Source organism: Alligator sinensis, unplaced genomic scaffold, assembly GCF_000455745.1.
Source record: "Alligator sinensis unplaced genomic scaffold, ASM45574v1 scaffold562_1, whole genome shotgun sequence".
Lineage (NCBI taxonomy): Eukaryota > Metazoa > Chordata > Crocodylia > Alligatoridae > Alligator > Alligator sinensis.
The window spans coordinates 1,363,166-1,389,697 of NW_005842227.1; the positions used below are offsets into that span (position 1 = coordinate 1,363,166).

At 40.7% G+C, this 26,532-nt stretch overlaps 1 protein-coding gene and 1 long non-coding RNA gene across 35 annotated transcripts in view; one reads left to right on the forward strand and one right to left on the reverse strand.

Moving 5' to 3' along the window:
* TRDN (triadin) overlaps nt 1–26,532 on the forward strand; it is a 366,530-nt gene that overhangs the window by 147,404 nt on the left and 192,594 nt on the right. For all 34 annotated transcript variants that reach the window (XR_003094912.1, XR_003094911.1, XR_003094913.1 and 31 more), the window contains one exon: nt 13,209–13,262. Coding sequence is in view for 30 of the 34 variants with exons in the window: in XM_025208370.1 (XP_025064155.1) it covers nt 13,209–13,262 (54 nt within the window). In the remaining 4 variants the exon portion in view is untranslated. The remainder of the gene's footprint in view (nt 1–13,208; nt 13,263–26,532) is intronic.
* LOC112550861 overlaps nt 1–26,532 on the reverse strand; it is a 91,782-nt gene that overhangs the window by 50,573 nt on the left and 14,677 nt on the right. The window lies entirely within an intron of this gene.

The window sequence follows — 26,532 nt, forward strand, 5'->3', positions numbered from 1 at the left end:
GCGGCAGGTGCATAAGGAAATGACAAAAGCCTAGATTATGTCTGGAACCCTCCTTAAATTTAAGAAGTTCAACATAGAGTGCCATAATTATCCAGTTAAAAGATGAGGGGTTTTAACATGGCGGGGGAGAGAGGGGGACTCGCTCATCTTACAATCAAGTATGAGGTGGCATGGGGCAGGCAGCTGGCCCCAACCCTGGGTGAGGGCTGGAGCTGCAGCTCCTACCTGCCCCATGACCCACCATCTCTGTACCCTGCACTGATCCTCCTCTGTACTGCCCTGCTTCCCCTGCCATGCCACTTCTCCCCTCTTCCCCTGCTGTTGCAACCCCCTTATCTTTGTTCTGGTGCTGGCATGTTCCATCTCCACTGCAGCCTGGAGCACAGAGCATGGCTTGGCCCTGTAGCAGCAGTTCTGGCTCCAGGCCACTGCAATGGGATCAGGTTAGAGTTGTGCTTTGTGCCTCAAACTACAACAGGAATGGAGCTTGCTGGCATTGGAGAAAAGGTAAGAGGGAGGATGGGGGGAAGTGGTGGAGGGTTCCCAAGACTGTGGGAGGCAGAAGAAGCATGAAGGGGGAAGAGGCAGGGCTGGGAAGGTGGGGTGGGGGCCTGAGGTTAGGGGGGCAGTAGTGGCATGGAAGGGGGAAAGCAGGTCTGGGAAGGGGGAGTGGTGCAGTAAGGCTGTGGGGGGGGCAGGAACAAGGGGGGTGAGGGGGGGGAGACAGGAGGCAGGGGGCAAGCTGCATTTCTCTCCCACTGCCAACCCCATTACAGTCCCCCTCAGTGCCTATGCCCCCATCACATGCGGTAGTGTGTATGTCTGTGTGGGGGGGGCGTTAATTTAAGATGATCCTCCAATAATTAGATTCTGTACATGCAAGAGACAGATGTGTACATTTTCCATGAATGGAAACTGGTTATTGGAGAGTTGTCTTAAATTCAGGATTGTCTTATATTCAGGTAATTATGGTAAGTGTCGGCAAAGTCTTTTCTATTTTCTGTGGCCTCCTCTGTCATAGGGACCAAGTACCTTCATCTTTAGTGAATTTATACTTGCAACATGCCTATAGGATGAAAGTACTGTTAACCCTGTTTTACAGATGGGAAAGTAGGTGCTAGAATGGCTAAATGAGTTTCCCAAAATCAGAAAAGCTGTCTCTGGCACAGCAAGGACTTAAATTCCTATCTTCTGAGTCTCAGGAGCATCCTTCCTAGAAATGAGCTGTCTAGAAGATCACTGCTAAAAAGGGGAAGGAGCACTGAAGGAATAACTCCATGCTGTATTACAATAAACTATCATTCACCTCCTCAAATAGCTATTTCCATACCTTTATAATTCCTATTAACCTTCCTACCAGTGAGTACAATTTTTGCTTATTTGTGTGGGTGTATCCTGAAGGCAACAGCTGTGTATGTATGATTTTTTTCAGTCTGAAAGATTCAGGTTGTAAACCCTATACTTTTTGTAAAAGCAAATGGCTTCTAAAAATGACTGTCACAAGGAATGATACTGCTTTGTTCAATTATAACTCCTACATGTGCATTTAAACAGAATTTGTGATGTTGTCCATAATATCAACAGTTGTGATTCCCAATACTATTAAAACCTAGCGCTTTTAAAGGAAAAAGAATCTTTATTTGGTGCATCTGCACATGCATTAATGCACTTTCATTAATGTACATTAAATCTAGTACCTCTGGGCACTTTTACATGTGTTCCAGGGCTGGGGTGGGGGGGTGTGCTTTAATCAAAGTAGCTCCGAAAACTGCTGTAATTAAAACACTACAGCATCTTGTCTATCAGTGTCCTTGCGCTTCAAACTGGTGGCAGGGACACTTGAACTAAAGCTCATTTGACGAGCTTTAGTTCAAGCGCCCCACCACCATTTTGAAGCATGGGGACTCTGATACATGAGATGTGGAAGCTACCTGGAGTGTGGTAATTACCATACTCCAGCAGACTTGATTAATCGAGTCTGCTCCCATGCGCTCTAATTACAGCGCATCATAGCAGCCTTTGCGCTCATGTACAGGCACCCTCTATTTTGAGGTACTAGGCAAATGTGCATTAAATAAAGAGCATGCTTTTAAAGTGATGCTTAATGCTCACTAGCCTCTTTTAATGTGCATTCAGTAAAAAGCATTTTTCTTATGTTTCATTAATGCACATTATAATAGGCTAATGAGCATTAAAGCGCATGTGTAAATGCACCAATTGGGCTCAACCAGATGAGCACAGGCATGCAGTATGTGGCATCACAAACAAGTTTGCAGCACCACATACCACACACACAAAACACAGTGTTTTCTGTGCTGCAAGGGTGTACTGCCCATGCATATGCTGCTCCATTGTTTTTTTTCATGGTTTTTTTTTTTTACCCCTGGATATTTTTTGACCTACTGCTGAAAAGTGAACCTGGGATGCTTGGAACTTGCACTGCAGCTGATGGCCAGGCTCTGCGTGGCAGAATTGCTGCAGCTGCAGCCCTGGGATGCCTCCACAGTGCTAGCCCCAGCCTTCCCTACCACCTCCAGGGTAACTTGCCATGCACCAAGGCACGCAGCATGGGTGTTCCCTGAGGACAAGTAGCTGTGGCACAAGGTGCACCACTGCTTGTTGTCCCCAGGGAACCAAACATCCATGCACATCTGGATGTACCCATTGAGTATTATCTCTCTGACGATATGGGCCTATCCTTTTAGTAATCAGGATAGAACCTATTAAATCTAAATAGGAGGTAGTCATCTAAAATACCTTTGCACTCCTGGGTCATCGTCTGGATAGATGAACTAATCAAATATTACAGATCATTGTGATTTAACTTCAAACTGCATTATTGAAAAAAATAGCTTCAGAAAAAAAAGTGGTTATATATTCAGCTTTTCTCGTTGTTTTCAAATATAGACACAACAGGTAACATAAAAATTACCGTTCGATTCCTCTTTTGCTTCTGGCAAAAAAACTCAATCAGAGATGCTGTAGAAGCTTTCAAGTGAACAGATCTGGAACCAGAATTTCTGCAGCCTGATATCTGTAACTTGGCTTTGTTAATGACAGACTGCCCTTGTCCATCAGGATTTTTCACGTATATTCTTTCCTCAAGTTAGGAGTAAAGCTTCAAAGCTCCTAAAACAGTATTGTAATTGGTCCACCTGTTTAGCATTAAGATTCTCAAAACGGTGATTGGACTAATGTAATTTGGTATTAACTGGCGATATATAGGAGGGAAATTCAAGTGCAAAGAAACCAAAAACTGTGGAACAGATAATCCCAACATATCAATCGTTGTTTGCAAGCAAATTAAGGACTTCCTCCAGTCTGCTTAATTTTTGCTAGCCAGAACAATCCCTTTTTTTCCTTCTGGGTTTTTTTCATCTTAATATTTGAGTATGGATGGCAAGTAGTAGGTGATATATGAGCCAGGATAGATATGTGAAAAAGTGTTGAAGTTTATGTGAATTATACTGTGGATCATTGCACAGGATGCCAAGCATTCAGTTGGGGAAAGATGCCCTGTCATTGTACAATTACCATGGAAGCTACTATATTTCTCTCACTCTTTAATATGCAATAATGACTTTAACAGTCCATAACAAGCATGTAGTATTTGTTTACCATTGTGTTTGTTTTTCCAATAACTGACTGCAAGTATATGGCTAAATATAGCATAAGATTCGCTGGTTGCAAAATAGCTGAGTGATACTACTGAGATAGTTCTGGGATATGGCAATAGGGAAAAGCAATCAAATTAAATTGACCTTGTGAGCTGTGAACCACAAGCTACTCTCATGCAACACCTGGAACAGAAAAATAGTTTTATTTCCCTTAAATGTGTTATCTGAATCTCTATAGACCCTCTCTGAGAGCCCTTTCCTCGATGTCTGGGGCCCATTGGATGCCAGAGTGCATGCAGCTCTCACCAGTTTCTCCAATGTTCTTTCTGTTTAAAGAGAAGTATGACTAGATGTACATATTCCCAGGTGTCTCAACAAAAAGCTTCCTTGATGGTTACATGTTTTTGAACAGCAAAACTGGGAAGGGTTTTCACAAGAGCCAAGGCAAACACTTTCAAACATGAGGGGCACTTGTACATGTGACAGGGTTTAATCCCCAGGGTTTTGTTTTATGCCCCCTAAATTGAAATGGTGGGTTTTTCTTTGAAAGCCACCATTTCAATTCTTCTGACATGTTATGGAGAGGGGTCCTTTTTTGTTTTCCTGGAGCCAGCCCACCTGTCCCATGGCTGGGGAGTGAACTGCTGGGGGGGCCAAGTGGCCCTTGAGCTGTGGGAGGCCACAGTCCTCTTCCCTCCATGGTGGTGTCAACCCCCAGAGCCACCCAGGTGGGCTGCTAGTGGGCCAGGGGTTGCCCTAGCTCAGAGGCAGCACCTGGCCAGATCCAACTCCTCCCCAAGCCTGCCAGGACTTCCAGTACCCTGTGCACTGTCCCCACTACCTTCCCGACACCTGGAACCACCCAGAAACAGGCTGGCTTGCCTCTAGGTCAGTGCAGGGAGGTAGCAGGAGGGCACTGGATATGCTGGTGGCTGGAGAAGGCAGTAGGGATGATGCACATGGTGCTGGAAGCCCAGGCAGGCTCAGGAAAGTTCAGGCGTGGTGGGCTTCCAGCGTTCCATGCATCATTCTTGTTGGTCACCAGCATACCCAGCTTTCCCCATCCTGCCTCCCTGTGCTGCCCCAGGGGAAAGCCAGCCCATTCCCGGGCAGTCCCAGGTGGTGAGAAGGCAGCAGAGACACAGTGCACAGGGTGCTGGAGTCCCTGGAGGGTTCAGGGAAGAGTTGGATCCAGCTGGGTGCTGCCTCCTAGCTGAAGCAGACTCCAGCCCACCAGCAGCCCAGCCAGGTGGCCCCAGGGGGCACTGGCACTACAGAGGAAAGGATCAGGGGCCTCTTCAGATCAGGGGCCACTCAGGACCCCGACAGCTCACCTCCCTGGCCATGGGAGAGGCAGGGAGGCTCTCTGGAGAAAAAAAAAAGAAGAATTGGGGCCCTTACCGTTTCTGTTGCTGAAGGGAGAAGCAGCAGAGAGGTGCCCAATCCTTTTTTGTTGTGGAGTCTGCCCGTCTCTCCTGCAGCAGGAGGGCAAGCCGACAGCTGCATCTCTGCAATTTGCAATGTTGCAAACTCATTTGAAACCCCCAAACCTTGCACACATGTATTGTGTGATACTATGAAGCCACACAAAGGAAATTTGTGTCACGTGTACATGGTGACAATCATCATGTGTACAAGCAGCCTAGGAAACTCAGTAGTAAAAAATTTCACAAAAAGTAGCTCCCAGAATATACTGAACTAAGTGGATTTAGCTGCGCAACTCTGTGCTGATTAGATTCTTTTTATGGTCATGACTGATAGTTCTGGCAGAGTAAAAGGTTCACCTCACAGCTCTGCCAATGCATTTCAAGCCTGTCTTATGCCCTGAGCTTTGCCTGGGCAGAGACTGCCAAACTGTGTGGGATAAATGTTTGTTGGAAAGCAGGACAAAAACACCAAACTAAAATTCTGAGGTATAATTTTTAATGAAAATATGTGGCCCAGTGAAAGGTTAGTGGATTGAACTACTTCACCTTGTGATGTGCACACAAAGTCAACAACCTGAAGTCAGATCTGTGGGAACTTCATGCCCATTTAGTTTCCAGCTAATTACCCCAGCAGGGTCCAAGAAAGTATTTCTATTCAGAAGAATTCAATATGTTTGCATTAAAAAAAGAAACAAGGATTAACTAAAAATCACACACTGTACAAAATAGAAACAGGTCTTGCTTTCTACTCAGCATAATGTGCAATGACTGCAAAAGAGATGATCTTCAGTGTTTCACCAGGCCTTCCTAAAGAGCATTTATCATATTTATCTGCATACATCCTTATATATCTTCATTGTTAACCTACTGTTCTTTGTCTTTAGCTAATTAGAGGGATGACTCCCCAAGACTATTAGATTATTTTAATAGTTTATTTTTAAAAGCATTTACAATGCTTTAACGAAAAACAGAAAGAGAAAAATGCTGGACTATATCCAGAACTCCAAGCTGACTATGCTGTTTCAAATGATTTTTAAACCGTAGTGAAACATGTTAAATGTTTGTGTAAGATAATGTGTAATCACTCTCCTTTGAAGCACCATAATCATTCTATCTGGTAGATAAGCAATGTGAGGGGTTATGAATGTTAAAGGATTTTATTGCAGCTGATAATTGCTGAATATCCTAGTCCTATTACAGTGTTTTGTTCTCAGGAAACACTGACCAATATGACATTGGGGCCTCACTGTCTTCTGAGCAGTTATCCATTTCAGTGGGGGAAACCTTGGCAGGCAGGCCACAAATTAGCCCGGCACCCTTCCTGCACACTACTATAATCCCCTTCCCCTGCCTGATCTGCTGCTCTGCTTTCTGCTTCATGCCCTATCTGCCATCATGCTGCTTGTGCCTTCCCTGATCTGCAGCATGCATCATACAGTTTGCCTGTGCCACTTGTATGGCATACATGCCATAGGATTTGGCATCCCTGATCTATTTAATGAAGAAACTCAATCTGAATGGTACAGAAAAACAGGAAGTCATGGATGCTCAGCATGTTTGACATGCTGGCTGTAAATGCTACCATCTGTGAATTCCTTATTCTCTAACTCAGCCCTCCATTTTTGCACCACTGAATTCCATACACCATTTGGAAAATCAAAACTTGTTGTACACTGTTGTCTTTTTTCTTTCGTATCATTTTGTGCCACTTTAATACTTACCTTCAGAAGTGTTGGTAATTTGATAGACCTAATTTTAGTCCATTCTTGCCTGAAAATGAATGGATATATATTTTTTCAAGATAGTCATATTTTTTTAATAGATGCTATGTGGCTGTACTTTTCTACTGGAGATTCAAATTGCCTGTCATTTTTCTCAGGACACACGTGCTGAGTGAAGAAACCCTTTTTCAGAAAAGTATCAATTCTGAAGTATGAGAAGAAAATACTGGTAGTATGAAGAGAGACTGATTTTTCTCATCTTGATTGTCAAAACTCACTTGATTGTCAAAATTAGTAAGAACATCAGGATTCCATCCAGTTTTCAGTTCTCTAGGGCTAAGGACAGACATTCAAAAAGCCTGAGCCTGAATTGATTCAATCTTTGCAAGTTAGTCTAACCTGGCTAGGCTGAACTGGTTTCCAACCATACAGACAGTCCCTCTGGACTGAGGAAACTCAGGCACATGCCTGAAGTGACTTAGGCTGCAAGCTGGGGGGCACTACAGCAGCCCTCCCTGCCCTTCCACAGAGCTACACTGAGTGGGGGGTGGCCAGGCCCCAGCAGGGCTCTTACTAGGGAGAGGTGTAAACCCACACCCTGCCTGCAGTCCCAGGCTTTTCTCCACTCACTGCTTAAGGGGCAGAGGTGTTGCCATCCTGAAGCCCTGGGCTAGAACTCTGAGGCAAGGGTAGGTGTGCAGTGCATACATCTGTTGATGATACAGAGCTTTTCACTGTCCCTCCCTGCTTCTATATACTGTCTGGAGCAAACTGACAGGCAAGCAAGCCAGGTGGGAGGGGGAGGGGGTAGCTGATGACAGAGTTTATCACCTTTATCTCAGTGTTTATTGCCCCATTAAGAAAACAGAGAGACGTTACCAGCTATCTGTTAATTCAGCACAGACCCAGCATGTAGTCTGCTGGCTAATACACAGACACCTCTCAAGGCAGAGAGGAGCAAGGAATTCCTGCTTAGCAGGGAGTGGTGAGGGGGAGGGAGGGGAGCAAACCAGTCTTTCCAAACAGCGTTTTTAAGGAAGGACATTAAGCTACCTGTTGATTAGCTCCAAAAAGCCTGTCTTCCTTTGTCTCTTCCACATCACAAACTGTAACTAGCATGTGGTCTACTAGCTAATGCCGAAGTGTCTGCTAAGGCAGAGGGGCCGTAGGGAATAATCTCTGTTTAGCATGGAGAAGCGAGGCAGACATAGAGGAGAGGGGCCAGCCCTGCTGTGAAGCAGAGAGCCCCACCCAGCTCAAGAGCATGCTGGGATTCTGAGAGACTCCAGTTTACCTTAAACCAGCAAGGGATCTGGGACAGACAATGCATAAACTGGTTTGAGCCAAATCAGTTGACTCTGCTGCATGCAACCAGGTTTATCTCAAACTGGTGTCAGCCATTTTCAAACTGGTTTATGTGCACTGAACATCTGTTCTGTTTCAGATTTAAACTGGTTTCTGAACACTTAAATAGGTTTGTGTGTAATGTCTGTCCCTAGCCTAGAAGTAAGCTTGACAAATCTCATGGGCTTTCTTGTGGTTCCAGGCATTAATAAGCACTTGGTTTGAATTTTGGTCTAAACACAAGAAAAGGTGCTTTCTCTAATTAAACTGATTTTATTACAGACAATGTAAAATGTATAAAGCCCAGATATACTTGAGATATTTTCCCAGGCTTTTTGAGACTTTGTGCCTAATCACTAAGTTTGACCTGTAGGATATGCTGTATATTTGCATCTATTTAGCTAAGCATTTGCTTGAATACAAACAAGATATAAAAATTATCTGTAAGCACCTCTCTGTGGGGGAGAGAGTTTCCGAGTGCTGCATTCCATTGTCTTGTTGCTGCAAGTACCAGCTTCTGGGAACGAGGGATTGTCTATAACAATATCTGCTGTTGCCTATTCTTAGAGAATAATTTCTTTGGTTTAATTATATTTTGAGGTAGAAAAAAATGAATCTAGAGGCTACACCCTGTGACATCAAAGGAGATTGGATTCATGCAAACAGAGGGCAGACAAAAAAACCCCAGCAAATATCTGTCTTGACAGAGGCTTATTTTGCTATCTTTATCTAAATGTGACATTTTTCACACATTTAGAAAGATGTTCCCTAAGACAAGGAAATTAAGATAATTACACTATGTGTAGTATTCCTCATCATAAAACATAAATTCTGAAATATGCATAAATCCAATCAGAAGGCATCTTTTCATCATACCTCTAATGTTTTTATACATTTTGGTGATGCAAGGCTCATGAAGCTACAGTCACCTGGTTTCAGTTTAGTCTGAATGATCCAGTCATATTAACATCTGGTGTCTTGAACCCTCCTGTTACATATGGAACAATATTTTTTCCTTTCAATCAGTGGAAAAAAAACTACTTATGTCTTGATGTTACTATTAGTGATTGTTTTTCTTCAACAGGTGAGTGAGCTTACAGGAACTTGAGTGTTTCACCTTTTTTTTACTTTACACTAACATTACCTGGTCCTCGAGCAACTGACATTCAAAAAAGTCAAGTGCAATTACAGCAATTTTAGACACAAACTCGCTATTTGTCCAGCTCTCCAGTTAATTAGCCATGATAACCGCATGTACATAGCAGGTTACCAAATATGTACGTTTTTCTCCATGTCTGATTATTGGGAAAAATCGGGCCCTAAACAAAAAAAGAAAAAAAAAAAGTGTCTCTATTTCACTGGTCCACTGTAGAAAAATAAGGTATGTTCTTAAAAGAATAGCTATATATTTTGTAAAAATCTTTTGCACATACAGACATCCTTTCAGAGTACTTGTTACTAGAATTCTGATTCAGGGCTGTGGATACATTTTAGCCAGCTAGATAATTTAAGTTCTAATAATATGAACTGTAATCTTGGTAATGAGAACTCCTTGTGCTTTCCGGAGCAACTTGATCATCTATAGGGTCATTAAGAATCTCTGTCCTTCCCTCATTTACAGCATAAACACTCTAGGCACTGCTGGAGTCAGGAAGGTGGACTCCATTAAATCCTAATGGTCAGATCTGTTAAAACCAATTCCTCATTTCTATTTGAGTTCTCTGTGCAGTAGCGAAATCATCTCTGCTTTATAACTTGCCAGGGAGGGAGGGAAGAGAGACAGAGAAAAGAAATTTGACTTAGGATATCCCCTTTAACATATTTCATCAAAAGAATGGATGAAATATTTATTTGGCTACTGTCCTTTGCCTTCCCATCAAAGTGAATAGGCAGACATTTAATAACACATGGAAACATTAAAGAAGATTTTTATCAGGATGTATAAGAACCTGCTCAGAACAAACACTTTGGCCTAAGGGAGACTTTTTGATCTGTGGAGTTGAAGCTTTTGGTGTTTTAAACACTCTTGTACTTGGGTCATGTGGTCAATTTGCATGGAATAAGTGATTTGCTTAAAACTTGTAAAAAAAACCCTTATAAAACAGAACTTGACAAGTCATTAGTGGTAAATGGTCTAGCTCTGGGATTATATTAAATAACACTGTAGCAATCATTATAACTCTGTTGGTATAACAAAGGACAGCAAGGTAACAGGGCTGTCCTGTACATTGACCTATAGGTACTAGATCTGTACCCCAGGAGATAGATTTTTATCATGCAGCACAAAATTACCAACCATCCTTCCTAATTACTGACCTACTCAACATGCTGAGCAGTTCCCTTTTATCATCCCTTACAAAAAGCAATTAGTTCAAATTGTATAATTTATCACTTCAAGATAGGCATAGTAGTTCAGTGCAGGGGTAGGGGGGTAGAGGAAGGAGGAAACAGACTTAAACTTCTGTCCAGTACTTTCATTGAACCTTTTTTGAAAGTAGGAAAAATTGAGCTTCTTTTCCCAATTCTGTACTCATTTTTCAACTACTGATACTTTTGGACTTCACCTTGGAGTAGATCTGCAAATCATAAAATCCTGTAGTGTTGGAAACACTAATCTCATGCTATTTCTGACCTGGCTGGAAACTATGTATTTAACTGGTTTGCTTCCTTGATATGACAAGCATGATTACTAAACCCTTGATGTCTACAAAAACGTGGAATTCCTAACCTATGTCCTTCCTTAATGTAACTGGTACAAAGCTAAAGCAACCCTATCTAAGAATATTAATAATATCCTTTTGAGTTTTTACTGAAAGAATAGCATTCTTATGAAACCTACAATGCCATCATTTTGTTAATGGTTTGGGAATAATAACCAAGTTTTGTGCAGTTCCACATGATATTTTCTATAAATTATTATATGAATTAAATTGCATATTTACAAATAACTGGCATTTAGCAACACCACCACCAAAAGAGCATTAAAACACAATGTTGTCTTCAAAGCAGCATGTTTTTTATGCACACTGTCCTTCATCTATGTGGGGGCATTTCGTATAGGGATAACAACAGTAACTCATTCTCCAGTGCTTATGCAGTTTTTAGCTTAGACTTATGAGTCTTCCAACTAGTGTGGTTTGGAGTTTATGATGGGCAGCTGAGAGAAACCAACTTGTCACATCTTAAGTACCAGTGAACATCTAGCTGCTGGAATAACTTTTACCCCCAAGTATACTGGGCTGTGGTTATATGCTGTAGTTTATTAGGCCCTTAAGCTTCCAGTCCACTAGTTACAGCTCCTAAGAACTGAGCTGTAAAATCTGTAACTGCTAAAGTTACAGCACCTTAAGTCATAGCAATGAATGGTTGCTGTTGACTAGTTAAAAGGGGTGTACACCTATTAGGATTATAACTAATTAATTATACCAAATGAAAGACACTAAACCAAAGGTGATTATGCAACATTATAAGTAATATCAAATGAGACAATGGTCAGGGGAACAGACTGCTAACTAGGGGTGTGTGAAGCGGGCTCTATTTGATTTGGATTCGGCCCAAGTCAGAGATAGTGATTCAATCTGTTGATTCAGATCACTGTCCCTGATTCAATTTGGCCAAATCCAAATCTGAAGATTCAGTGCTGATTCAGAGAACCAGTGATTCGGACACAGACACAACTTTAAAAGTTATTTTACATACCTTGGGGTAGCAGGCATGGCTCATGATCGCGCCATGCTGGGGCATATGGAGCATCCCACAGGAGTGCGGGGTACTTCCAGTCCACTTCTGGGTCTGCTGGGGAGCATGGAGGGCCCCCAAACCCATCTCTCAGCTCGGCAATCAGCCCTAGGGGGGCCCTGGGTGCCCCCCCCAGACCAAGGAGGCACCAGTTGCAGAGCCAGGGGGGTGGGCAGCGGGGCCCCCTGCGTGCTCCCCGGCAGACCTGGAAGCAGACCAGAAGTGCTTTTGGTCCACTTCTGGGTCTGCTGGTGTGTGCTGGGGAGCCCCCCGTGCTTTTGTGGAATGCTCCATGTGCCCCAGCATCGCAGTATTCACGAGCCCTTGCTACTTAGAGGTATGTAGAAAAAACATTTAAAGCTGTCTCTATGTCCAAATCTCCAAATCTTTCTGAATCTGTCCAAATTGATTCAGAGGGTTCTGATTCAATCTGGAGAGATTAAAGGGTCCTCTGGTTTGATTTGAATTCGGAGATTTGGCCACTGAGTCGGGCCAAGTCTCCACTGAATCAAATCAGGGACCGAAGCTTTGCGCAGCCCTACTGCTAACCCACAGAACAGAAAATAACTAAAATATAAATAATAGGGAAGGAAAATAGATTGTCTGGTTTATAAATTTGTTGAAAATAAATTAGGTTTGAGAACTAGTCTGAAAGAACATAGTAGCTGCACACAGACAGTAGATTTATACAACATTCAAGTTGTAATCCTATGCTGCCAGTTAGTAAAGCTATTTCAATAGGCAGTAGAGATCAGAATCTAGTTAATGTTTACAGTGTATGACCCACTTGGTGCTGGCTAATTAAGAATACTCCTGGAGGATAAAAAATACAATATTTTTCAAACAACGTTTCAAACAGTTCATAATAAGTGGACTTGAGGGAACAACTGAAGATCATTTGTTTGACAGAAGAAAATATGCTTTTACTATAGATGCAGGGTCATGAATATGTAACCTTTTATTACAGTATTACTCTTCTGAGTTTTTACAGTCTAATGAACTGTGGGAATGTCAAAATGTGTGTTCAACTTGAGTCACCCTGTCTGTCCTACTTTAAAATGTCTGTTTATAATAAATTGTTGCATTTGTTAAGATATGCATTTTGCTCCCATGATGTCTGGAAGATATGCACAAATTTTATGTGAAATGCAATATTTTAGTCAGGAACAATTCTGAATCTGTTTTAAAAACCTGAGTTTAATAGCAGTTTTATATTCCAGTCAATGAGCTTATACTTCAAGCTATGAATAATACAAGTTGTGGGGGAGGGGAAGGCAGCGATTACAAATCAGTGATTAAATAATAAAGAATAATGATAATATTCATTTTCTGCACCATTTAACTCATTGTTTTATGTGCAGGACCTCGTCTACTTCTAGAACAAAGTCCAAGAAAGATACCTGCTGTTGTTGGAGGCAAGTTTGAGTCTTTTTTCATTTACTGAATTCTGTTATAGATTTGATCCTGCTTTCCCACGGGCTTCATGGAGCAAAGCTAGGCCAATAGGTATAAAACCACTGAGATGCTTAAAAGTTTTGCAGATTTGTACAATTGGATCTCAGTGGTTACATTCATGAACAGGACCACTGGATCTCAAGGAGGACAAAACAGTCTTTGTGCATGGCTCAGAATGGCTTTAGATCCAATATACTGTTTGGGTATCACAGTGGGTAAGTATTAAGCTCCTTGTTGTAAAGGTGGATTCAGTTTGACCATGTTATATACCTAGGATCCCAAGTTGGCAATAGAGAGATTTCAGAGATGGACCAGGTGCCATTCAGTTTTCAGTGCTTAAGCATTACACAGATAATAGTGAATAATATTATATATGCCTCTAAGAAAGCTTGGAGGTACCTAGGTGTAGCTAATAAGAAACACTGGGCATGTCTACATGAGATGCTATAGCATGTTAATACACTGCTGCACAGTATTGTTAGGCTACTCTTCAGTAGCATCACCTGAAAGATATTCATCGGCGCTACTGCGCAGTAACTGGTTACTGTGCATTTATTTAGTACTTGCTAATACAAGTATTAAATAAATGTTCAGTAATGACTGTGCAGTACCATCTCCGCTGAACACTTACCCCTCTCAGGAGCTGATGTGCCTGACTCATGCTGACTGACCATATCGGACATGGAAAACTTACTGTGCCTGCCAAGAAGGTCCTCAAGCATGCTGTACTGTTCCTTGTGGGCTGTCTCCTATATCAGAGGTAATAAATCTATGGCCCTTGGGCAAGATCTGGCCATGGAGCTAGTCCATCTCATCTGCTTGGCTGCTACTGAATTAGAGGATTTGGAGGTATGGGTATCATGGTGGGGCCTGCCATGGAAATGGGGTCCCATTGGACATAGGTAGTGGCAACAGGCAAGCAAGCGAGAGCTGTGCTGAAACATCCAACTCACTCCAAAGCCACTCGGCCACAGTCACACCATACCTTCCACTGCAAAAAATAGCCTCTTGGCTTACAGTTGCTTGTCCAGCTGCCTCTGACCCCTGCTGCCACTGGCCCCACCACAGCTGTTGCTTGCCCTGTGCATCCAATGCATAAAGAACCCAAAGGTCCAGATATGATCTGGAGCCTGGCATAAGCTTGTCACCACATCCTATACCATAAGCACAGTGTAGCTTTATCTGGGCTAAGTGGTACTGTTACCACAAAGCTGCACAACTTTCTTAAGAAGACAGCTGTTGGGCACAGGAACTTTCCCACATATACAGAGCTTCTGTTTACTTGTGATTCCTAATGCCTTCCTTGTCTTGTTACTGAGAAAAACTTCCTAATGGCTAATGCTCATCTTTTCTGCAAGACCCTTTGTCCAGGAAGTATGAGACTAGATTATAGGCCTTTTTCAGCCTGAAGGGATTTGCGCCCATATCTTCCACTACCCAGGACACTGCTAAGTAAAGGCACACCCCATTCCTTCTTTTTGAAGGTGGGCCACTGGGCAACCAAACCTGGAAGAGGCATGGGGCCAACAAGAACAGAGACATGCTTGTGTGGCTCAGAGAGGAGCCACTTTCTGGTAGGAGGGAACCCTGGGTTCCTGCCAGATTTCTGACTTTTTGTTTTGTTTTGTTTTTAACCCTAAAAACTCAATAACTGTCTACTATTAAATACATGAAGTAGTCCTGGTAGCAGGGCACTTAAATCTACAGTTCTTGTATTCTTCACTGCCCAGTGGCCTAGCTTCAACAGTAGGGGTGGAGAATGCCCTTATCTAGCATATTCAAGGTGGTTAGGGCATTCTTCTTGGAATGGAAGATGTGGGTTTGAATCTAGTCAAAGTGAAAAGAGCGTAGCACTCAGCTCCCCCATTTCATTGCTAAATCATGTAGCCAGTAGGCCACTAGACAAAACTTAGGAATTCCTATCACCACCTGAAATACAATGCTGCTGATGTGAGTAAATAATGCTTTGTGTTCAACTATTGATGGAGGCCTCTTTGGGCCTTTCTTGGTGTTTAGGTAAGTCAGAGAAACATTTTGATCACTTCTGAGCATGTGCTTTAGCATGGGGAACTCTGCAGTCCAAAAACAGGTTTCTATCAAATTCACTTGCCTTATGATTTTTGCAGCTGTCACTGCAGGCCCAATTTAAATTGTTTTTTGGGACTTAGGCACCTAAACACTTCCTGTCCCATTTTGGTACAACTTTGAACCCTGACCTAAGCGCTTTGGAGATTTCAGAGTACAACGAGTTACATACAGGTGAACTGTAAGCATAATCATTATCACCAGTGTTAAATTGCTCTGGGATGGATTACAATTTCAGGAATACTATTTAGGAATATTACTATATATTTCATTATAACGTAATGGCAAATAATATTTCTGGCTCTACATTAATCAACTACCTCCCCAAAGTACAAAACCCATTAAGTGAAAGATACCAAGTCAGCCCTCCCCTAAAAAGATCTTTAATTGTTCTGTCATTGCCTTATATAATTTACTGGTCCAATAACAATGCTAGTAACATTGCTGTAATATTAATTTTTATTTTAAAACAGGAATGTGTTCAATCATTTTAAACATATTCCTATAGCATATATTTTCTCCCTCCATACCATACAGATCCTTTTTTTCATCCACTTCTAATTATTAGGTATAGCCTATGAAACTAGTAAACTACATGTCATTCTTTTCTGGTGTCTTGCATTGCAGTCTAAAACTGACAAAGCAGCAAAAATATAACAAGATCCATAAAGTACTGTGCAGTCATTCAGTCACAATGTGGCATGTCCTGATAATCTCGCATAGTAGGCTTAGTTTATATCATCTAAAAGATAGTCATAATGTAAGATAAAAATAGATGGGACTGAAATCTCATCACTTACAATGAATGCAGTGGCACTTTCCCTAACTTTGACAAACAGAAAATTAAAAAGGGATTTCTGCAGAGCCTATGGCTAGAACAAAGAGTTAAACTTAATTAGATCGTTATTTATAATGCTATGATTAGTGTCAATCAAAATAATTGGACAAAAAGAGTCAAGAAAAAGGTTATCTTATTCCCCAAATTTGGGTGATGTTTTCTCTATAAATACACTGTTCCATTGTTTGACAAGAGAATAAATCTGTGGTTGAGAGACACACTATAGTATATAAATAAATTGCAGCCCTGCCTGTTTGAACCCTGCTAATCAGCAAAAAGAAGTTTTTACAATGTTAAGCACTGTTATCCACCAATTAACCATAATGGGGAAAAAAAAAGACATAATGGAAAAAGGCTGCTCCATTTGTTAAGCGATGTTTAATCTTAAAATTATAATAGTTGTACAATACAATCTACTGTCAAATTAATGTTCCTGTTATTCAAAATGAAGGAGCATGTCAGAAGCACTGCAATTCCATATGGAAATGACCATTTATGACCAGTTTCCTATATATCATTAGAACATTACTGCATGTAATTGAAGTAGTTGGGAAGGTATATTAGGTAACCATTTGGCAAACACAAATCAGGGTAATTTCTTGGTAAAGTCACCCAACTAAACTTCCAGGCAATGCAGATTCCAGATGTTGAAAACAGAGATCTTGGTGCTCATGGGAATTTACAGAGGAATGTAAATAGTGGCAAATTATCCAGTTGTTACCCATTACCAGGAGAGAGAGAGAGAGAGAGAGAGACTAAAGAGCAGAATGGCAGATTAAAACACAGTGGTGAATTATCTCATAGATTAATTCAGCAGAGTTACTTGTAATATGGAAAGCAGGTATTCACTAATCAGTCACATAAAGAGGAACAACTAGGCAGTTTATTTAGAAAAAAGTACTTGCAATAAAATTCATATATGGATCAGATAAGGAAATGCAATAACCAAATGAGAGGAACATTTCATTTTCCAAGGATGAAAAACTGGTTAACAGAAACAAGAAAGAGCAGGATCAACAGAATCATCTTTAGCACAGAAAGAGGTTAATCAAAGATACGAGTACAATGGTTCAAAAATACTAAAAATCCTGAACCAAAATTAGGTGAGTTGTTGTTCAAGGTTTGAAAATTGTAAATGTTAAGCTAAGGACTGCACCAGAAAAAGGGAATGTATCCATTCTTTATCTGCTGGGAGGAAATTTGTTTTATTTCTTCCCTCCACTGAGGTGTCCCCCTTTCTGCCAGTGACCTTTCATGTGATCTTAGCCAAGCTTTGTCTTCAGCGAGCTCCGGTGACCTTTGTTTTTTGTTTTTAAAAAAGGATGCAGATACCAGTCTTTATGAAGTGCATTGTTGTATTCAGATGAAAAGCTCTACCTGGATTAGATCCAGTGTGCCTTGGGAAAGATGCACCATTTACTTCAATGTACTTTAGAAATCCAAAATATTTTTATTATGTATTAAGCTCTTCCTTCTCCACCTCTCGCTGTCATTCTCTGTCCTTCCATCGTACCTGTTCTTGCAAGTCTTCTTAGGGAATCAGGTTTGATATTGCTGCTCTGTATAGCATCTTTAAGGGTGGGTGCATTAACCTACTCAAGAGGTTCTCAGCTGGGCACCGTGAGGCTCTTTGCATTGCTGGTGCTGTTGCTGTCACTATGACCAAGTGAAACTGGCCTGTTCACTTCTTTTCTGGAGAGGCATGTGATGCTGGATAGGGAAGCACTTGTGGCTGTGGGTATTCCTGCCTACATTAGGTTTTGCTCTCCTTCCTTCCCTATTTTACTCCCCTCCCCTATTGTTTGGCAGTTTGTAAATAAAAAACACAGGCTGCAGCCCACAGGGGAGACTCTTTGGGTGTAGGGCACAGCCATGTTTGGCTTCTACAAAACCTGTATTTCCTGTTTACAAACTACCAGACAATGTGGGAGGGGTATCTGTTCTATCACAACTGCTCCTCTGTCTGGCTTTGCATTCATGCTTCTCCTGGAAACAGGCGCATAAGGCAGTTTCACTTGGTGGTGGCAGCTAAAACTTTATTGGCTCTCCACTGCGGGGTACAAATTCAGGGAAGTTATGGAGGAGTCCCTTGAGTTTAAAATGTTGAGAACCACTGACTTACTTCAACTGACTTGTCCAGGCTGAAGGGAGAAGATCACATAATGGCTCTTTTGGAAAAGTTAATGTTATTCAGGAGCCTATAACCACATGTAATTTTGAAATTGCCAAAGTCAGAACAGTTTTACACAAGCAGAAGAGAAGACAACAGTTGCTTAGACAAACTAATTAAGAACAAAGAAGGAAAAAGAGAGAGAGAATAGATATTAAGGGATGGACAGTGGCACATACTTTAACTAGTGTGATATACTTCAAAGCCACAGCATGAAGTAAAAGTAGCCCATTTTAAATCCTGCATTTTTTCTGATTCTGAATTTCCTTGAAGATTTGGAAACATTGCTGACATTTCCATTAATTCTCCAGTATTGCTGTATCAGGAGGGTGGTGGTGTTAGTTATGATTTGAAAGGCCCATTTTACACTGTTGCCTAAGCTATGACTTTAGTATACTTCCTCCCCCATCTCTCTTAAACTGTGGCTTTACTGTCTTTTCTCATGAATCCTCATTCTAAGTGAAGAGTCTGTAGTATATACCTGGTCCTCTAATGATCTCTTTACTGACCATTTTCTTGTCTCTGCCCATCTGCTAGCTTTGTTTCCTTCTTCCATGTCCCCTTTCATTTGAGAAAAAGTTGTCCCTTCCTGTTTCTTAGAATGTATTTGCTCCCATATTACAATCCCTCATATGATAGGACAGTATAAAAGGAATGCAGTCACTGGATTGCAGTTTAGGTATTAAATAAAAGTTACTCAAAAACACACCTAAAATTACATAAATAATAGGTCTCTATGTTAATGGCTGTGTTTCCCTGCATACCACATAGGTGACCATCTTTTCCAAATTAGAAGGTAAGACACAAGCCCACCTTCTCTCCCCTCAACCCCCGCACTGGTGGCATGGCCAGACCAGAGCTGAGTGAGGTTGGGGCAGACGCAGGCTCCCCACCCTACTGCTCTTCCCTTGGAGCCCCACATTGGCCACATGCCCCCTGCCCACCCGACCCCACCCGACACACAATTCTGGGGTGGGGGGCACATGCCTTCAATGCCTCCCCCCTGGGGGCTGCACACAGCAGTGGGTAGCCATCCCCCAACATGCCGCGCACCCCCTGGATGAGCTGCCTATGGCTATTCCACTCCCTGCCCTGGCCCCATATGCTGCCCTGGCTGGGCAGCACCCCCAGCCTCTGCCCCAATCTCTCTCTCATTGTAAGGGCCTTGATCTGTGCCCCCCATATTCTCTCTACCCCCATAAACTTACTTGCAGGGAGCTGCTCTCCATGCTACCTGGCTGTTTCCCAGCCATTTGCATGTGTGCAGGTGTGCACATGCACACAGCACGTCCTGCATCCCACTCCCAGTAGCCTGGAAATTTGTTTTTGGAGATGGGGGAAGGCACGTGTAGTATGCAAGCAAAGTACAGCATTTCTTCACTATAGACCAGTGTAATCAAAATGCCTTTGTGAGCATCTAGAGATTATCTAAAAGGAATGCACCTTAATGCTGGTCACATTCATATCCAAGAGTCAGTACAGGATAAGGAGTGCTTTGGGCTCTGTTGTGGGAAGTCTAAACTGTGATTTCCAGAGCAACACAGAAGCTGAGAACAGAGGAAGATTCACCCACCTGCCTTGCAAAGAGAGTGTGCCTTACATAAAATTGCTCAGCAATAACCTCTGTGGCTTGTTAATGGGTAGTGGTGGGTCCTGAAAGAAAACCTCCTTCTGGAATGGGAAAGGTGTTGTCTTGTCATCTTCCTTTTGTTTGGGACAGAAGAGGGGGGAAATGGAAAGAACTTCACATCTCTGGAATCTGTGCAAAAGACCTCTGAGGAAGAAAATGAAAATGATTCACTCTGGGTCCCTGTTTGACTACTCTAATTATAGATTTTGAAGAATGCAATGAACTGAATCACTGTGAAATACATTTCTTTAGCTTCAACCAACACTCATGCTGGAGGGTAAATTAAGTTCTTGATAGAAATGTGCATCTAGCTACCATGCTGTATGCAACATAATGTCTGACTATCTCAAGGAAAAAATTCTAGTGTATGGCCTCCGTTCATGAATATAACATTGGAAGACATAACTAAGAGTATCTAAATTACTGAATCAGTATGAATTTTATGGTTTCCTTGATTTATAGAAGAGTCTGAATCTGGTATAAATCAATGAGCTGTTGTCCATGCACCATTTATTGGCTACCTTTTTCTTAGTGTTCTTTATTACATCATTTTTGCCTCTGTGCAGCAAAAACATTTTAAACCAAGTGAATTTGAATGTAAACCAACATTTCAAGATACAACACAAAGACTTCCAAAGCAGAATTTAGTTTTGCTTAAAAAAAAAAATCTACATTTTTGTCTTTTCAATCCAATTGGGATGGAAAAGTATTTTCAAACCAGCTCTAATCTGGGCACATAGATTGGATAGGGGAAAAACAGATCTGTGTCATTGCTGGAAATATAGTAATGCATTAAAATGCATTTTAACCTACATTTCAACAGGAATCCATTAGGAACATCTAGTAATCTTTAGCAGGATATTGTGTATAAATATCCTTTACTAAATACATGGAAAAAAAAATAACCCACATTTGGAGATTTTACAGAATATAAACTAGTTCTTTTACTAAAAGTGGACTCTAAATCCCCATGAGTCTATAATAAAGACAGCAAAACCCTTGAGATAATATGAACAAGGTTTCAAAGCAATATGCTTATTGATTTAGATTATAAGTTTTAGCTACAAACTCTAAAAATGTAGCTACGATGAAGAAAAGCCTAAGTCTTCACTGTTTCAGAAAGCCCTTGACATTTTAGTTAATGAAATGAGGCACTTCTATACTACTTTTATTTTACTGATAAGTTGAAAAAATTAACTAATCACTGGAAATAACTTACTGAAATTTAGAACAGTGGATTTAAACACCCACACACACCCACGTGTGTGTGTGTGTTGAAATCTGCCTAATTTGATGATAAGAACACGCATGCATATATGCATCCTGATCAATACTCTCTGCCCCTGCTCTGCACAGCCAGAATTAAGTCATGACTCTGAAATAAAACTTTTGTCTTCATTCTTCTTTCTCATTACAAGGTGTGAGGTTTATTCTGGGGCACGTGTATGTGTATTTATGCTTCAGTTAGGCAGAGTTTAACATTAATAATTATTTCCGTTCAGATCAGCATAATGGAGGTATTATATGGGAAGAAACCCCACCAAAATTCACCCAACAAAACAAACTCAGGATTACAAATAAATATGAAAAAAGTATACATTTTCTTCACGTACATTTTCTTCATTGTCCATGTTAAAAAATGAAGAAAAAGATCAGCTAGGTAAATATATGTTGGGCTTGGAGATGTAATTATTTCATACTTCCTGGGAGGAAAAAGAATAGCACCCTTGCAGAAGGAGAATGAATCAAGGCCTCCCATTTCCTTATAGGTTTGGGTAGGAACCCCAGACATTCCTTGTCAAATGTATTCACCCTCTGAGGTGCCATGACCCCCCATTACCCTCCAAGGATATGTTCAGTACGTGGTATAGACATTGACTCACCTACCCGGCTCTTAACCCTAATGAGTAGGATTTTCAGCTATAAAAGGTGAATTCTGAGCCAATCAGTACTAGCTGATTAAAAGTGTAGTTTATGATCCTTTCCCAAGAGACCAACACACACAAAGAAACTGCTCTTTGTCAATGTATTCACCACCCCTGAACCCTGGTGATCACTGTCCAATTGGTGGGGCTGTGAGCCGATAGATGGCTGAGGTTAGCATGCTGTCTATCATTTTCTCCTTCGTGGGGAAAGCTTCATTAAACTGGTATTTGTACTCCTTTACTCCCCGCTGTGTTGTTTAGTGAGGGGAGCATATGGCCCCATGTTATTAACAAACAGTTTCTGTGCTTAATTCAACAGAGCCATGAAGTGGGAAGTCTATAATCACCCCAGGAGGAAATCACAAACACTTATGTGGGTCACATGAAAGTGCTAGGAATTTCAGATATGATAGTGCTACTTGCATACTTTCCACAGATCTAGCAAATGTTTTCATGCAGTTCTCTCTAAAGCTGCCAAATAATGTTTCATATTGAAATGTGAATGCAGTAAACTAAATTCACAAGGCAAAATCTGGCTACATAGTTTAGTCTCACAAGGACTTCAGGTTGCTCTGTCATAAGTGCCATGTGTGCTCTATTATTCTTTTGCTTCTCATTTTGAGAAAAAAAATTACATAGTGCAAATCTGCTGAAGTGAAAAAGCCAGGCTTCAAACAAATTTTTAGTGATCACTGTTTTTAATTTTGTTCTGACATATCCATGTAAGTCAAAAAGGACTTACATATAAGAAGTAGCAATTCTGAGAACTTACTGGTAAATCAGTAAGATATAGATTTTCCTGACCGTTATAGACTTTCTAGTAAGTTGGCCAAGCCAATACAGAATTATTCCCTACAGAGGAAATAATTGGAACAAAAGGACAAACTTGTTTAACAAATGCCTTCCAAGAAGACATTTTCAGGTCAATTTTAACCCAAGATTTAGGTTTCATTAAAAAAAAAAAACCAAGCTTCTATGAAACCTAGGGCTAATAGAAATGTTCCCATGAATTTTCTTTGAATTCCCCTATAATGTTTGCAACCAAATCACTGCAGGGCTGTATTAATGCATGTGAAATTGATGAGCCTGAAGAGTGAAACTGACTACTCTAATTTCATTCTCCATGCTAAGACTAATGCAAAAATCTAAGAAATGACAAAGGAGCAAAAATGGAAATAATGTTTTAACATTTAGTGAAATTCTGGCCCCATAATGGCAACATTTTCATTGAGTGTTCCAGTCCCAAGTTAAAACAAACAAAGAAATAATCTGTTCCTAAAAGATAAGAATGTATGGTTCTTATAGGGTATAAGGTATGCATAACACAAGAACATAATTTCACCCATTGAGCCAAACTCAAATGATATTTTCCTTGAAGAAGGAAAAACAAAATTAACTTTAAAAAAAAATTATTTGGTGTTTCCTTTTTTCCTTGCATCTCTGCTCTCCCTTATTTCTGTGACAATCAGAATCAGTTAGCCAGAGAGATTGTTGCAGTATTTCACAAAACCAGACAATATCAAAAGTCTCTCATAAAAGCTCTTCTCCCAGGAATTCTTGACATCAGGAGTTTTGATAAGTGCAGATAAGCTTTGTATAAGCATCTGAACTTTAGGAGGCTTATCTGAACCGAACCATCTCCAAACCTTTTGACATTTATACCCCTAGTTACATTTTTCTTCTGCACATTCCTCTCTGCAAAACTCTATATCAATGGTACTGTTTTGGCACTGTTCTTACCTCCTCTTCTTAGAAGTCATGGATGAGTAGAAAAATCTTTTTTTCAGGATCAGCATGAATGGAGCATTTCTGGAGGATATGGATAAGAGACTCTTAACAGCATTTTCCACCTTCAGACAGACCAGGGCACTTATGTAACACCTTGCTGCCCACTGAAATGCATTCCTAAATTTAGATCTTCCCAGCATTGACACAAAAACATGTTGTTTTTACACTCAAACCTAGTTTGCAGTGGTAGGTTTTTACGTATTAATAACACTGTTACCTCTCCATTCCTATTAAGAAATAGTTGACATCACAGATAGAGAACATGAGGAGGTGAAGAAGCAGATGAAGGGTTTTCAACCCCAAATACATTTTTTGTTTGTTTGCATTAATTCAATGTCTTCCTTTTCCGCTAAACTCTGTCTCCCTCCCTTCAAAATTAATCCAAAAAAGTCTTGAATTTTGCTGTAATTTAGGACTGTCCCCTTGGTATTAATTAGATTCCCAGTAACCTATTCCTTGTGGAATATTTTAGCTTTTTTTTTTCTTTTTTGAGGGTTTCCTGTTTCCTATGTTGCCTCATGCACTTGAGAGTAGCTCTATATTGACATCCACAAAGGTGTTTTATTGTTCTTCTTAAAAGTCTCTTCTGTTATGATGTGTTGAAAACCTTGACAATGGTTAGTCTACTGAAAAGCCCTGGTTGACAAATATTGTCTCCTTTTAGTCACTGTCTATATCCACCTATTATCTCTTGTCTTATACTTAGGGCCAGATCCTTTCCCACCTAATAGACACCTATTTGCAATCTTACTCCATGGTGCTGGCATTCTAGAAAAGCAGTTAATGTATAAAGTCTGTGACACTTCCACCTCTTTGCTGCCTTTTGTGACTCAGTATTTAAGACTAAGCTGACAGTATTTTGCAAAAGCAGATACCTTAATGGATTTTCAGGGACTACAAATAGGACTTTAGGGTGCCCATACATATGTAGAGCTGGCATTTCCAAAAGTGCTGTAATTTTTGTGCTTTACTTAACATGCTTTAAGTACAGAGCCTTAAAGCTTAATAGATGTTTCATGGTTTGGTACAAGTTTCATGCCTTGTAATTCTGTAGAGTAGAAGGCAGGGGGTGCTGCATGCTGCACAATGCAGCTAATTATCACTTTGAAAAGCTCCAGTTGCAATACATGTGCAATAAAAGTGAACAAGGTAGTCTGAAATCCACTACTTCAGTTTTCCTTATGTTTAAAACACATACAATGAGGTTTAATTAAGGCAGCTTCCACCATTTTAAAAAACATTCTGAAGTCATCCACATACATTAAGTGAAGGCTTTAGAAAGCTTTAAGTGGTGAAAATCATCACATGCTTTGGCACCCTTAGATTATAAATTCTTTGGAGCAAAGTATATTATAAAAATGTGTCATGTACTCTACTGTACCAAAAAAATATGGATGAGAGGTTTTTTAACCTGAGGATTTCTGAAGAAGAAAGTGAAATTATAGAAGAAGCTGTGAGTGATGTCAGGCTAAAAAGCCAATAGGTGGTACAACTCAGATCTTACAGCAGTGAGCTAGTTTGTAGTAAAGGAATATGGGGAACCAGATAACTGAACTGGAAAAGATAAATTTGTAATAGACCCTGAGGCCTTTATAGGGCCCAAAGATCTTGGTCTCATCAATATGATGCATTATTTGGAAAACAAGTGGCCAGCCCAGTTGGATGAGAGTCTGGGGAAATCTTACAGGAAACAGGGAAGCTCTTACCAGAGTTAAGAATAGACCTGAAACAGGCAAACCACATCATAATCCATGCTGCTAGGAAAGTTCTTTTTACTATCAGCCAGACATTGAAAGAGAGGCTGAGTAAGTTCATTACTTTGGGAAACTCATATGAAGTAGAAGCGACCAAATGGGTATAGGTGATTACTGAAGAAAAAAAAGATGAAACCCTTGATTTATGTATAAAAATCAAAGCATTAAATAAATTAACATTTTCTGCTACAGATGTATCAGCAGGGTTCTAGCAGGTTTTCTAACCCTACTTTATAGATGTTCAACACCTGCTTTGGAAGACACTGTTTCCACAGTGTCTGTTTGGCTTATGTTTAGCATGTGAAGCCTTTCACAGGGAAATACAACAAATATTTGCTGGTATGAAGGATACCAGGATTCACGCAGATGACATTTTGATCTGGGGAAAACCATTAGCAAAAGATGAACAAGAGCTCTTGGCAGCCCCACAGACAAGAAGAGCTAATGGGCTAAAGCTAAGCTAACAAAAATGTTAGTTTTATGTAACAGAAATAACATAACTATGAGAGAAAGTAACATAGAAAAATGAATAGGTAAACTGTAAAACTGAAATCATCACTAGCATGTTTGGCCCTGCAGACAAAGAATGGATACAAGCGTTCTTGGAAGTGTTAAACTATTGAAGAAAATTTGTTCTTGTTCTAACAACTCAAAACAGAAACTTGAGAGTACTACCGTGAAGAGATAAGACACGGGACATGAGATACTCAAGCAGTAAGCACAATAGTAAATTAATTGATGCATCGGATAAATGTTTTGGCATAGTCTATTTAAAATAGTGTGGGCAAAACTGGAAACTACTGGCTCAAGTGTCATGGGTATTAACAAACTTGAATGGTAATATAAATTTAAAAAAGCATTTAGCCTTTCCAGATGTGTATGTAAAGATTTAAAATATATATATTTGTACTTCTTGGAGGCAAATATTAGCTGCCACTTATTGCCATTGTCAGATAGGGCTTGGCAACTTCCCCTTGATAATACAGCAGTTCCTTCCCTCCCCCTCCCCCCCCTCCCCCACACACCCCCCTCAAATACTA